Genomic DNA, 14,667 nt, shown 5'->3' on the forward strand with positions numbered 1-14,667 from the left:
GATTTTACAATATAATTAGCATTCACTGTTAAATAGATCTTCTAGACCTGAGTACACTGGTGTACTTACTTTGAAAGTCCATTTCAGAATGGCTGTGTAATCCTTTCTGATACTTACTCTGTGTTATGTGTCCGGCTCTGCTCATTTTAATATAAAAATTAAGCAGCCATTTTGATACGGATTTTCATAGCAAATGCACCAATCTCATCAGGTCTATTAATGTGATGTTTCTATTGTGAAAAATGTAAGGAGAGATCCACTTTAAGGGTTCATACTCACTTGCGAGAGACTCGCACGGAGACTCGCACGGAGCAGTATGGGGCCGGAGCGTGAGGCTGCATAGAAATACATGTAGCCGCACGCTCCGGCCCCAGTGCCGGCGACAGTGCCAGGTTTTCATGCAAGAGAAGGGAAGGGAAATAACAGGCTCCTTCACCAGGGTTACCAGTCTCACAGCAAAAAGGCACCAATCCTGCTCCATCACATTATATACAGTCCAATATGTCAAAATATTTTCTCTCCAACCAGAGAATTTAAAAAAAGACTGTAATTAAAAGAACAGATAGTAGTGGAGTGGGACGAGGCGCAGACCATGGCGGCCGCTCACAATATTGTGATACAATGTACTCTACAATGAAATGTTTTCTTTACATATGAAAACATCAGCGCCATTCCGGGAGAGAGCGTCTGTGTGATAGCGGGGCGCTGTCAGCTTACATAAACTGCAGTCACAACAATGGAAGGTGGGTCTGTACTAGTCACAGTCACAAGTATGTAGGAAGGTTGGGGTTATTTGTGGTATTTAATAGTAGTAATGGTAATAGTGACAATAGTAGTAGTATTAGTAATAGTTACAGAAGTGGCGATGATAGTAGCAGTTATAAAAGTAGTAGTAATAAGTAGTTGCAGTGATAGTGGTAATAGAAGTAGAACTATGAGTAGTATTTATAGAAGCCCGAGTATTAATAACAATAGCAGTGGTAACAATAGTAGTTGTAGTAGTAGTATTAAAGTAGTACTAGTAATAGCAGCAGTAGTAGTTGTACTAGAAGTAGCAGTAGTATTTATAGAAGTGAAGAAGGGGGCTCAGTCCTTGGCCCCCTTCTCTTCTCTCTCTATACAGCCCCAATTGGACAGACCATCAGCAGATTTGGCTTTCAGTACCATCTTTATGCTGATGACACACAACTGTACACATCATCCCCTGACCTTACCTCCGCTGTACTACAGAACGCCACTGACTGTCTGTCTGCAGTCTCCAACATCATGTCTGCTCTCTATCTGAAACTCAACCTCTCCAAAACTGAACTTCTTCTGCTCCCACCATCTACTAACCTCCCTAAATCTGACATTTCCCTCTCTGTGGGTGGCACCATAATAACACCCCGACAGCAGGTGCGCTGTCTGGGTGTTATGTTCGACTCCGATCTCTCCTTCACCTCCCATATACAATCTCTTGCCCGCTCATGCCGCTTACACCTAAAGAACATCTCTAGAATCCGCCCTTTTCTCACCATGGAAACAACAAAAACTCTCACTGTCGCCCTGATCCACTCCCGCCTAGACTACTGTAATGCTCTATTAATTGGCCTCCCTCTCACTCGACTCTCCCCTCTCCAGTCTATCCTTAATGCAGCAGCCAGGGTTGTCCATCTGGCTAATCGTTTCTCAGACGCGTCCGCTCTTCGCCAGTCGTTACACTGGCTGCCAATTCATTACAGGGTACAATTCAAAGTACTTGTTCTCACCCACAAAGCTCTCCACAGTGCGGCACCCCCTTACATCTCCTCCCTCATTTCTGTCTATCGGCCTAACCGACCGCTGCGCTCTGCAAATGACTTTCGACTAACCTCTGCCCTAATCCGTACCTCCCACTCCCGACTCCAAGACTTCTCCCGTGCTGCGCCAATCCTCTGGAATGCTCTACCCCAAAATATTAGGACCATCCACAATTTGCATAGTTTTAGGCGCTCGCTCAAAACACATTTGTTCAGAGCGGCCTATCACATTCAGTAATCAAAGTCATGTTTGTGTGTGTGTAGCCCATTCACTATCTCCATCTAACCCCCACCCCCTGAAGATGGCTGGACCGTCATTGTAAATACATCATTGTAAATACAAACCTGTGCTTTGTATCCCCCCCACCTCATTGTAGATTGTAAGCTCCACGAGCAGGGTCGTCTTATTTCGCTTTAATTATTGTATTGTTAACGTTGTTACTTATGACTGTTGTGTTTGAAACTGTTCAACTGTAAAGCGCTGCGGAATATGTTGGCGCTATATAAATAAAGATTATTATTATTATTATTATTATGTTAATAATAGCAGTAGTAATATTAGTAGTGGCACCAATAGTAGCAGCGGCTGTAATTTTACTAAGAGCATTGTAATAGTAGCAACAGTGGTGGTAATAATAGTTATAGTATAATTAGTTGCAAGAATAGTAGAAGTGACGATGGTAATAGTAGTAGTAGTACTGGTGACGGTAATAGTAGTAATAGAAGTAGCAGTGGTAGTGGTGGTAATAGTAGTAGCAGTTGTAGTACTAGAAGCAGTAGTAGCAGTGGTAATAGTAGTAGCAGTAGTAGTAGTGGTAATAATAGTTGTCGTAGTGGTAACGTTAGTAGTATACATGGTGGTAATAGTAGTAATGATAATAACTGCAGCAGTGATGGTAATATGGTAATTGTAGAAGCAGTAGTAACAATAGTAATAGTAGCAGTAGTAGAAGCAGTAGCAGTGGTAACAGTAGTAGTAGTAGTGGTAACAGTAGTGGTAGTAGTAGTAGTAGTAGAAACAGTAGTAGTAGAAGCAGTAGCAGTGGCAACAGTAGTAGTAGTAGACGCAGTAGCAGTGGTAACAGTAGTAGTAGAAGCAGTAGCAGTGGTAACAGTAGTGGTGGTAGTAGTAGTAGAAACAGTAGTAGTGATAGCAGTAGTAGTAGAAGCAGTAGCAGTGGTAACAGTAGTAGTAGAAGCAGTAGCAGTGATAACAGTAGTAGTTGTGGTAACAGAAGTAGTAGCAGAAGTAGTAGAAGCAGTAGCAGTGGTAACAGCAGTAGTAGAAGCAGTAGCAGTGATAACAGTAGTAGTTGTGGTAACAAAAGTAGTAGCAGAAGTAGTAGAAGCAGTAGTAGTGGTAACAGTAGCAGTAGTAGAAGCAGTAGCAGTGGTAACAGTAGTAGTAGTAGTAGTGGTAGAAGCAGTAGCAGTAACAGTGGTAACAGTAGTAGTTGTGGTAACAGAAGTAGTAGCAGCAGTAGTAGAAGCAGTAGTAGTAGTAACAGTAGTAGTAGTGGTAACAGTAATAGTAGTAGCAGTAGTAGAGGCAGTAGCAGTGGTAACAGTAGTAGATGTGGTAACAGAAGTAGTAGCAGTAGTAGTGGTAACAGTAGTAGTAGTGGTAACAGTAATAGTAGTGGTAACAGTAATAGTAGTAGCAGTAGTAGTGGTAACAGTAGTAGTAGTAGCAGTAGTAGAAGCAGTAGCAGTGGTAACAGTAGTAGATGTGGTAACAGACGTAGTAGCAGTAGGAATGGTAACAGTAGTAGTAGTGGTAACAGTAATAGTAGTAGCACTAGTAGAAGCAGTAGTAGTGGTAACAGTAGTAGTAGTGGTAAAAGTAGTAGTAGTAGCAGTAGTAGAAGCAGTAGCAGTGGTAACAGTAGTAGATGTGGTAACAGAAGTAGTAGCAGCAGTAGTAGAAGCAGTAGTAGTGGTAACAGTAGTAGTAGTGGTAACAGTAATAGTACTAGCAGTAGTAGAAGCAGTAGTAGTGGTAACAGTAGTAGTAGTGTAACAGTAGTAGAAGTCGTAGTGGTAACAGTAGTAGTAGTGTAACAGTAGTAGAAGTAGTAGCAGTAGTAGAAGCAGTAGCAGTGGTAACAGTAGTAGTTGTGGTAACAGTAGTAGAAGCAGTAGTCGTGGTAACAGTAGTAGTAGTGGTAACAGTAGTAGTAGTAGTAGTAGTAGTAGCAGTAGTAGAAGCAGTAGTAGTGGTAACAGTAGTAGTAGTGGAAACAGTAGTAGAAGCAGTAGCAGTGGTAACAGTAGTAGTAGTGGTAACAGTAGTGGTAGTAGTAGTAGTAGTAGAAACAGTAGTAGTAGAAGCAGTAGCAGTGGCAACAGTAGTAGTAGTAGACGCAGTAGCAGTGGTAACAGTAGTAGTAGAAGCAGTAGCAGTGGTAACAGTAGTGGTAGTAGTAGTAGAAACAGTAGTAGTGATAGCAGTAGTAGTAGAAGCAGTAGCAGTGGTAACAGTAGTAGTAGAAGCAGTAGCAGTGATAACAGTAGTAGTTGTGGTAACAGAAGTAGTAGCAGAAGTAGTAGAAGCAGTAGCAGTGGTAACAGCAGTAGTAGAAGCAGTAGCAGTGATAACAGTAGTAGTTGTGGTAACAAAAGTAGTAGCAGAAGTAGTAGAAGCAGTAGTAGTGGTAACAGTAGCAGTAGTAGAAGCAGTAGCAGTGGTAACAGTAGTAGTAGTAGTGGTAGAAGCAGTAGCAGTAACAGTGGTAACAGTAGTAGTTGTGGTAACAGAAGTAGTAGCAGCAGTAGTAGAAGCAGTAGTAGTAGTAACAGTAGTAGTAGTGGTAACAGTAATAGTAGTAGCAGTAGTAGAGGCAGTAGCAGTGGTAACAGTAGTAGATGTGGTAACAGAAGTAGTAGCAGTAGTAGTGGTAACAGTAGTAGTAGTGGTAACAGTAATAGTAGTGGTAACAGTAATAGTAGTAGCAGTAGTAGTGGTAACAGTAGTAGTAGTAGCAGTAGTAGAAGCAGTAGCAGTGGTAACAGTAGTAGATGTGGTAACAGACGTAGTAGCAGTAGGAATGGTAACAGTAGTAGTAGTGGTAACAGTAATAGTAGTAGCACTAGTAGAAGCAGTAGTAGTGGTAACAGTAGTAGTAGTGGTAAAAGTAGTAGTAGTAGCAGAAGCAGTAGCAGTGGTAACAGTAGTAGATGTGGTAACAGAAGTAGTAGCAGCAGTAGTAGAAGCAGTAGTAGTGGTAACAGTAGTAGTAGTGGTAACAGTAATAGTACTAGCAGTAGTAGAAGCAGTAGTAGTGGTAACAGTAGTAGTAGTGGTAACAGTAATAGTACTAGCAGTAGTAGAAGCAGTAGTAGTGGTAACAGTAGTAGTAGTGTAACAGTAGTAGAAGTCGTAGTAGAAGCAGAAGTAGTGGTAACAGTAGTAGTAGTGTAACAGTAGTAGAAGTAGTAGCAGTAGTAGAAGCAGTAGCAGTGGTAACAGTAGTAGTTGTGGTAACAGTAGTAGAAGCAGTAGTCGTGGTAACAGTAGTAGTAGTAGTAGTAGTAGTAGCAGTAGTAGAAGCAGTAGTAGTGGTAACAGTAGTAGTAGTGGAAACAGTAGTAGAAGCAGTAGCAGTGGTAACAGTAGCAGTAGTAGAAGCAGTAGTAGTGGTAACAGTAGTAGTAGTGGTACCAGTAGTAGTAGTAGTAGTATTAGTAGCAGTAGTAGAAGCAGTAGTAGTGGTAACAGTAGTAGTAGTGGAAACAGTAGTAGAAGCAGTAGTCTTGGTAACAGTAGTAGTACTGGTAAAAGTAGTAGTAGAAGCAGTAGTAGTGGTAACAGTAGTAGTAGTGGTACCAGTAGTAGTAGTAGTAGTAGTAGCAGTAGTAGAAGCAGTAGTAGTGGTAACAGTAGTAGTAGTGGAAACAGTAGTAGAAGCAGTAGCAGTGGTAACAGTAGTAGTAGCAGCAATAGTAGAATAAGCAGTAGTAGTGGTAACAGCAGTAGTAGTAGCAGTAGTAGAAGCAGTAGGTTGTGGTAACAGTAGTAGTAGTGGAAACAGTAGTAGAAGCAGTAGCAGTAGTAGTGGTAACAGTAGTAGTAGTAGCAATAGTAACAGGGGAAGAGACTATCAGTGAAGGACCCATGTGCAAGACTAGTCTGGGCCCCCTAGTCCATCAGGCTCCACCTATGCATACACACACTTTTACATGCATGTTCATGTTAAGCACAATTTAATAAAATACGCCCTGAAATGATAGCAGGAAGTTCTGGCCTAGTGTAAAGAGTCCCAGGGAGTCAGTGCTCAGCTGCAGTGGTGAGAAGATGCACTGAGACCTGCACGGAGAATGGTGCAGAGTCGAGGGCCTAAGAGGTGAGCAGTCAGGTAATGATAATTACCGTATTTATTTGTATTTTTTTATCCTTTTCACAACCCTTTTTGGTTCAGCAAAATGGCAGTCATCACTGTTAAAGTACCTAAAAATCTGCATTTTGGAGAATGCAGATTTTTTTGCAATATTTGAGCAGAACTCAGTTGCGCTCAAATATATACGCTTATCTCATTTACCAATCACCCTAAAAAATCTGCTCATTGTATTGTAAAGCTAGATACACTTACAGGGATACCGAATATGTCCATGTTATTTACTGGTTTGTGACATTTATTTTTAAAACCTGTATAAAGAAAGTCATTATTATAACTACTTTTTAAAAAAAAATCACAGAATTTTATTGGAACTCTAACATGCAGGTATATACATAGATATAGTGATTTACAGACATACACTAGTATAAAGAGATATATAGATATTCAGGGATGTACAATCAGTATCTCTATATATCAGTACACTATGCCTGTAAAGAAGAAAAATACCATTTAGACCTTAGGCAGAGAAAATCCTCCTACTCTGGGAGTAGACTGTGGCTCATTGCTAAAGCTCCTGGCTGCAATATCAGAGGTCAAGGGTTTATATCCTGGGACAGACCACACCACAAGAGCAAAATAATTATTTAACTATATATGAAAATATCTAGTGCGCACTGAGAAATCTAGGAGCCCTTCTCCCAACATCATGGGAAGGAGCGAAGGAGAATCTACACAGGGAAACACAAGGGTGATACATAGCAGCATCTGAGATCCATGCAGAGTGACCGGGCCCCTGTGGGGCTGAAGTGTCACATGTGGGATGTCTACCCCTAAGTGGTAATAATAGTAGCAGTATTTATTTTTTTTCACTTCAGAAAATAATGTCACCATTAATTAAATGGAGAACCACATACAGCTCCCAGCAATGCATCACTCTTTTGCCGCTCGTAAAAAAACGATCAACAGCTCAAAGGGTCATCCCACAGGATAGTTGTTAAAGGTATGATCATTGGGGGCCTATTGCTGAGACTTCCATCAGTCCTGAGAATGGGGATGTCGAAGTCCCTTGTAGAAATGGAGCAGTAGTGAATGCATCCAACCTACATTCCTACAGACCTTGAATGGCGCAGGGGATGGACACAAAAGAACTCAATACTGCTTCATTCACACAGGTGATCTCGAGACCTCCATTTTCATGATTGGCTGTGGGCCTAGCATAAGGAACCAAAGCAACCACACAGAGAGAGGAACCCCAGCCTTGTTTCTTCTGGTGGGTCCAATGATCCCCAGTCCCACAACTGCTCGCAGCATGTTACTACCATAGGCATATGGAGTTTTATTCTCCATCCTTTTTTGGTTGCACAAAAGAACATCATTCAGTAAAAGCAATCACATCACTATCTGGACAACCTTTTCTTAACCCTTTATTGCTATCAGACCAGCATCATCACACATCTGGTGAAGGATCAGCATGTGGAGGACAGGAATGCCTGCATTACACTAGTTACCCCCTCTGTATGTAGGAAACTCTGGAATATGCATCACATTTTGTTCACTTCTATCTACAATCAGATTGTTTTGGATGCCAGAAGTTCAAAGCAAGAATGATAAATGTCTTCTGCTCAGTTGTTTGAAGACATGCAGGTCCCCCCATCAAGAATGTGCTCTTCTACCTATCTCCAGGGGGAACATCTTACTCAAATAAACTTTTACTGCATTGTAAGTGGTACAAAAGAAATACAGCATGTATTCAATCTAAAGAGAAAAAAAAAAGAAACAGTAAACTTATTTCTAATCAGCAGAAAATGTGTCGATAAAATAAGGGTATGTGCACCCGTTGCGGATTTGCCGATGCAGATCCGCTGCAGATTTCCTAGTGATTTACAGTACAATGTAAATCTATGGAAAAAAAACCCGCTGTGCACATGCTGCGGAAAAATCCACGTGGAAACGCATCAGTTTATTTTCCGCAGCATGTCAATTCTTTGTTCCGATTCCGCAGCGTTTTTACACTCATTCCATTATAGGAATCCGCAGTTGTAAAAACACAGGCCAATCCGGACAAAGTCCACAATAAAACTGCAGGAAATCAGCAGGAAAAATGCGTGGATTTTTACCTGCAGATTCTACCAAATTAAGCAGATTCCGAGCAGAAAATTCCACACGCAAATCCGCAACGTGTGCATATACCCTAATGCTGATTATGTGATCCATATCAGCATTATTTTCTGATGGGATGGGATTTGGGATGGGATGGGTCATCCCATCTGTCAGTAAATAATGGAAACCTGAGAGTAAGGCTATGTTCAGACAGTTTTCATTGAATTTTTTTTTTTTATGGATGATCTTCAAAATCCTCTTCAAAAACTGATACAAAAGCGCATGGAAAACTCACTTATTCATTCCTATGGGAAATCCACTTTGCGGTATTTTTTGAGATTTACTTTTCTTGGAAAGGTTTTGAAAAATATCTTTTGAAAAAAAAAATTTAAAAAAGGAAACCTTTCCAAACTAGGTACTGTTCAATCGAAAATTTGGAAAGAACATTTCAGTAAAAAAAGAAAAAAACTCTTTCAAAACTCTTCAAAACTGCTTCAGGAGAAAAAAAACACCTTCAAAAGCCTCTAAAAAAGGGACGTTTTATTAAGAAGCTTCCACTTGAAAAATGCATGGTTTTTGGAAGCCTTAAAAAATTCTATGTGAATGTAGCTTTATAGCAAATGCCGGATTTAGGAAGAATTTTTTATGATACCCTGTTAGGGAAATGTTAAGGACAGTGATCAGTCCCCCCCTCCCCAGACCAGCACTTCTCCTCTGTATTCAAGAGGTATCATTTCTCCTTGCGGAGAATGACATGCACTGTGTCTCTGACCATCTGCTGGGACCGACATCCAAAAAGGGTATCACATGAGCAATGCAGCCAATCAGCAGCTGCTGATTGCCTGCAGCATTCACCTTTTTGCTGCAGTGCCCACAAGGTACCCCCATTGGATGCTGATCCCAGTACGGGTGGTGATTATCATTTTTTTAGACTTTTTTCACCTCCCTGGCCCCATTTAAAATAGATATGTCCAGTACTTAGCAACCCCTTTAATTTGAACCTGTGTAATCCTTCAATTCTCCTGTGGTGGAACTAGGTACATGAACGCTTAGGGTACCGTTACACCTAGCGATGCACCAGCGATCCCGACCAGCGATATGACGCGGTCAGGATCGCTGGTGCATCGCTCGGTGGTCGCTAGTGAGCTGCCACACAGGCAGATCTCACCAGCGACATCGCTGGGGACGGGGGTCGCTACTTACCTGTCAGACGCGGCGATCCTGCGTCCTCCCGCCCGCGTCCACGCGTCGCTCGTCGGCGCCACAGGAAGCGCCGCAGGAAGTGACCGACGAGGAATGGTCCAGGAGCTTCTCGATCAGCGGGGGAGCCGGTCGGAGGTAAGTATCACATACAGCGATATCGCTAACAATATCGCTGCAACGTCACAAAATCGGTGACGTTACAGCGATATTGCTAGCGATATCGCAGTGTGTAATGGGGGCTTTAATGCCTGGCTTCCCACCACATGACAGCCTATCACCATTGCTTCCTGCAGTAGAACTTCTTATCATCAGTTAAAGAGGTTGTTCACTACTTTTTCACCGATGACCTAGGATAGGTCTGATCTGTCTGGGTCCTACACCCTGCACCCCCACCGATCAGCTGTTGTCGATGTCGGGAACTGCTTGATTGTGGAACTGCTCTGATAGAGGCTGTGGCAGGGTACCGCATATCCGCATCCTATTCAAATCAATGCCACAACCACTATCAGAAGACTGAGTAGCTCTGCAATTGAGACACTGAGAACAACAGAGTCATCCATGAAAAAGTAGTGGACAACCTCTTTAAGCTCAAGGGGACTTACGGTCACAACACACCTGACCTGGCACCAGGAGCTCCTTCCCTGTCCCGAACACTTGGGGGCACCCTAGCTCGCCCTGCTACCCGGGATTCTTCTAAAGGTGAAGATGCCGGGGCCTCCGCCTTTGCCTTATCTCCTGAGTTAGCCCTTCATCTGTTCTCTTCTCCCACCCAGGAAAGAGGGGGTGCTACTATGCGCCATAGTACACCAACCTAACAGACAAGGCAACACAAACAAGGGTTAACAGAAAACTCCAGACACACAACATATTCACTCACATATAACAGAGGAATGCACCGGGGCATGAAGGTAGGGGAATAAACCAAAATAGAGAAGGATAAAGAATTACCACACATACAAACCAAGCAACAGTCACTGATAACTCCTTCAACTCTCCTACTCATATAGACATCTCTCCCTCCATTAGCCATGCAGCAAATGCTAGCTCTGACAAGGATTTGTATCAAAGCCCAGATTATCAAGGGGAAGGTAGTGGCTAACTGAGCTCAGCTGTGAGCATGGGAATTTCCAGCATGGCCGATTAACCCCTGTTCTGCCAGAAGAAATAAACACATTTAAAATGAAGGAGAAGTGCTTCTTCTCAGCGCTGTAGTAGGAGCAATCAGACGCTGTGGTCTTCTGGCTCCACACTGTCGTGGTAACCCCGTGACCCTTACCTTACAAAGAAAAAAGAGGGGATAGATGCCGTCCATTTCTCCTACTTACACTTGACTTATTAGTCAATTGTAGTTGTATTAAATCATTTTGTGGCTAATCGGGTCCATCTACCAATGAATTCTTTGTAGAGTTGTTCCATAACTCCTACATATTACGAGTCCTATCTTATAGAGTTATCTTAAAGGAGCACTGTTTAACTCTTATCTCTAATATCCCGACATGCAGAAGATACATAGACTCCTATAGGCTCCACTCCGTCTTGTAATTTCACCTTTGACAAATGAGCAAGAAGAAAATCACAGATAGAGAAAGAGCAACTGGTAATACTGAAATATTGAGTTTGTCTGGCACTAATAAGGTGCCTCAGTACTCCGCTCTGCTGATCTTGTTAAGATAGAGTCTCTCCAAGTCAGATAACATTTCAGGATGACAGAAAACATAGAGAGGAGTTTGGGAAAAATAAAGATCTCGCTCAAGACTCGAGAGAAGGAAAAAGGGAAGACATCTCCTGTATGTATACAATATATACTGTACGTTTATAGCCAAGTGCGGTGTCCGGTACGGGTCCAGATCTAACACAACCGGAGGTGTTCCTCAACACACCCCTATTCCAATATCAATAAATGGCAAAGATGTATAAGACTACGTCCAATCCAGGGGAGTCGGGGCAGATGTTGGCCGACAGTTATCTATCATGTATGGCTAAAGGAGGTAAAAACCTAAAAAAATGCCTGATGCCAACGAGTCACGACTCATTCGTATGTAAATGTTCCTGGAGAATCTTAGAGCTGGAGATAAAAAAGTGATAAAGGAAGCCGGAATTTTATGAACTTCCTGTTCCTCAACCTGGAATGGCTGATAGCAGGAAACGATTGATTGGATTCACCTTCATGGCGAATGGAGATAAGACCTAATGTAAAGGCGCATTTACATTCATGATCAACGTGAATGCTCATTTCAGAATAATCGTGCAGAGATAAGGATATGTTCACACAGGGTTTTTTTTGCAGTGTTTTATTATCGCATGAAAAACCCAGAGTATTTGTAAGAAAAACACTCATCTTATATCTACAATTTATTGAGATTTTGATGTGTTTTTTGTGCCTTCATTTAAATGGGTAAAAAAAGTAACAAAAATGTTTAAAAAGTTGAAACATTGTGCAGTTATAACAAATGCACCACAGCAAAAAAAATGCAATAAAAACAACGCGCCATGTGAGTGAGGTTATTACAACGTTACTACGCTACTGTAAAAAGTTGCAATTTTTTTTCCGCGCTAACAAACTCATGGTAAAAGCTCAGCGAAAAAATGCTAAGTTCGAAAAAGCCATTAAGACTCGTGCTTCGGTTGTAAAACGCTCGTTTGTTGGGTGAAACAATCTTTTGGGTTGCACAAAGACCAACGTCCTCGGTAGCACATCATCCTACGTACACAAGATCTGCTCCATCGATAGCAATGGCAGCCTATGTGAACTGAACAACCTATTACATACAGTAGTTCAGAGAACATATGAAGCGTGGTTGTCATGTGAAAACAGTCAACTAAACAACCGCCAATCAGCAAACAGATGTCAGATCAATGATCGTTTAGTGCTGCTGGTCAGCAGGCATAAAGGGGTTATCTAGTCTTGGGTACAAGTCTGCAGTCATTCTATGTGACTGCAGACTTGTGAATTTTCACATCGCACAGTGTGCGCCTTGTCAGGATTCTCTGTTTCCGACGCCGGGAGTAGGCGGGGTGTCATGTAATAGCAAGTATGGGGTTTGCATATAAGTGGTCACTTGCCAACTAGCCACATCCATTCTCAACCAAACATGTCTAGTCGGAATGTTGGCAGAAATATGCAAATCACATAAGACCACCATTTTCCAGTATGGGAAAATTCTGACAGCACGTACTGTGCGCCCTGTGTGGATTCACAAGTCTGCAGTCACGTAGAGTGCCTGCAGATTTGTATCCCAAGCCTGGACAGCCCCTTTAAGTTTAGCTTTCATTAAAATATGATAACCATTGTCTCCTTATGTTTGTACAAGTGAGATATTGCAAATATTACAATAACATAATATTAGTATTATTAGTAATGGCATTATTATTAGTAACTAACACACATACATTTGTGTGAAAAAGTGTTTGCCCCCTTCCTGATTTCCTATTCTATTGCATGTTTGTCACACTTACATGTTTCAGATCACCAAATTTAAATATTAGACAAAATAACACAAGTAAACACAATATGCAGTTTTTAAATCAAGGTCTATATTGTTAATGGAAAAGAAATCCAATCTTACAGTGCCCTGTAAGAAAAAGTGATTTCCCCACCATCCAAAACATAAATTAACTGTGGTTTATCACATCTTTGGAGAGCTGAGTTCAAATTCCCTAGCCATACTCAGGCCCGATTACTGTCGCACCTGCTCTCATTCAAGAAATCACTTAAATAGGACCAGCCTGACAAAGTGAAATAGACCAAAAGATCCCCAAAAGCCAGATGTCATGCCGCGATCCAAAAAAATTCTGGAACAAATGAGAAACAAAGAAGTTGAGATTTATCAGTCTGGAAAAGGTTCTAAAGCCATTTCTCAAGCTTTGGGTCTCCAGAGAACCACAGTGAGAGAGGTTATAAAACAAATGGAAAAGCCATGGAACAGCGGTAACCCTTCACAGGAGTGTCAGGTCGACCAAAATTATCCCAAGAGCGCACTGATAACTCATCAAAGAAGTCACAAAAGGCCCCACAACAACATCAAAAGAACTGGAGACCTCACTTGCCTCAGTTAAGGTCAGTGCTCATGACTACAACATAAGAAAGAGACTGAAAAAATGTCCTGCATGGCAGAGTTCCAAGACAAAAATCACTGCTGAGCAATAAGAACATAAATGCTCATCTCAGTTTTGCCAGAAAACATTTTGATGATCCCCAAGACTTTTGGGAGAATACTCTGTGGACTGATGAGACAAAAGTTGAACTTTTTGGAAGGTGTATGTCGAAAACGGCAAAAGAGCAGAAAGGTTTACCCGTCCAGGCCTCCAGACAAATGCACTATCAGGATGCAGTGGACCCATATAGTTAAGATGGTAACACAGGTGTAAGGATACCGAAAAAACAACTGCTCACAGCCTACCAATACATGGAGGGGGCGGTTACCTGGTATGTTAATGCACAATAAAAAACTTGTATGCGGCGCTGTTCACACTATGGCAATGCACAGCATCCAGGCCAGCCTAGTAGTGACACCCTTCTAGTAGCTCAGGCGGGCTGCCCAGCGCTATCAAAATGCATGCCATGTGAACAGACACCACAGTTTACAAGACCAAATGGGCCCAACTGCACCCTGAATAAAAAGTGCAAAAAACACATTAAAAAATGTGGAGTATTAGCTGATATTCTGGGCAAAATACATGAGCCCGTAACCTGCGCCAAAGGTCTCCACGTTTACGGGTCCTAATACTAAATCCTAAAACTGAAATAGCACAAAAAGAGGACTTAAAAATCCTCCAATAGTAGAAAACAGCAAAAGAGCCAAAAGGTTTACCTGCCCAGGCCTCCAGACAAATGCACTATCAGGATGCAGTGGACCCATATAGTTAAGATGGTAACATCTTTTGCTGTTTTCTATTATTGGAGGATTTTTAAGTCTTCTTTCTGTGCTATTTCAGCTTTAGGATTTAGTATTAGGACCCGTAAACGTGGAGACCTTTGGTGCAGGTTACGGGCTCACGTATTTTGGCCAAAATATCAGCTAATACTCCACATTTTTTAATGTGTTTTTTGCACTTTTTCTTCAGGGTGCAGTTGGGCCCATTTGGTCTTGTAAACTGCGGTGTCTGTTCACATGGGATGCATTTTGATAGCACTGGGCAGCCCGCCTGAGCTAATAGAAGGGTGTCACTACTAGGCTGGCCTGGATGCTGTGCATTGCCATAGTGTGAACAGCACCGCATATAAGTTTTTTATTTTGCATTAACATACC

At 41.9% G+C, this 14,667-nt stretch overlaps 2 protein-coding genes across 11 annotated transcripts in view; both read right to left on the reverse strand.

The window, feature by feature from the left end:
* The window catches only part of ROBO2 (roundabout guidance receptor 2), a 582,091-nt gene that overhangs the window by 546,832 nt on the left and 20,592 nt on the right, over positions 1–14,667 (reverse strand). The window lies entirely within an intron of this gene.
* Positions 292–7,033, reverse strand: LOC141097294 (uncharacterized). Its single transcript, XM_073584353.1, is given in 5 exon segments — positions 292–1,081; positions 2,437–3,815; positions 3,817–5,287; positions 5,289–5,783; positions 5,785–7,033. Coding segments are annotated over 5 exon segments (3,591 nt in total). The 5' UTR covers positions 5,895–7,033; the 3' UTR covers positions 292–945.

Source organism: Dendrobates tinctorius, unplaced genomic scaffold (assembly GCF_039654945.1).
Source record: "Dendrobates tinctorius isolate UK_male_01 unplaced genomic scaffold, ASM3965494v1 ptg000084l, whole genome shotgun sequence".
In the NCBI taxonomy this organism is placed as follows: domain Eukaryota; kingdom Metazoa; phylum Chordata; class Amphibia; order Anura; family Dendrobatidae; genus Dendrobates; species Dendrobates tinctorius.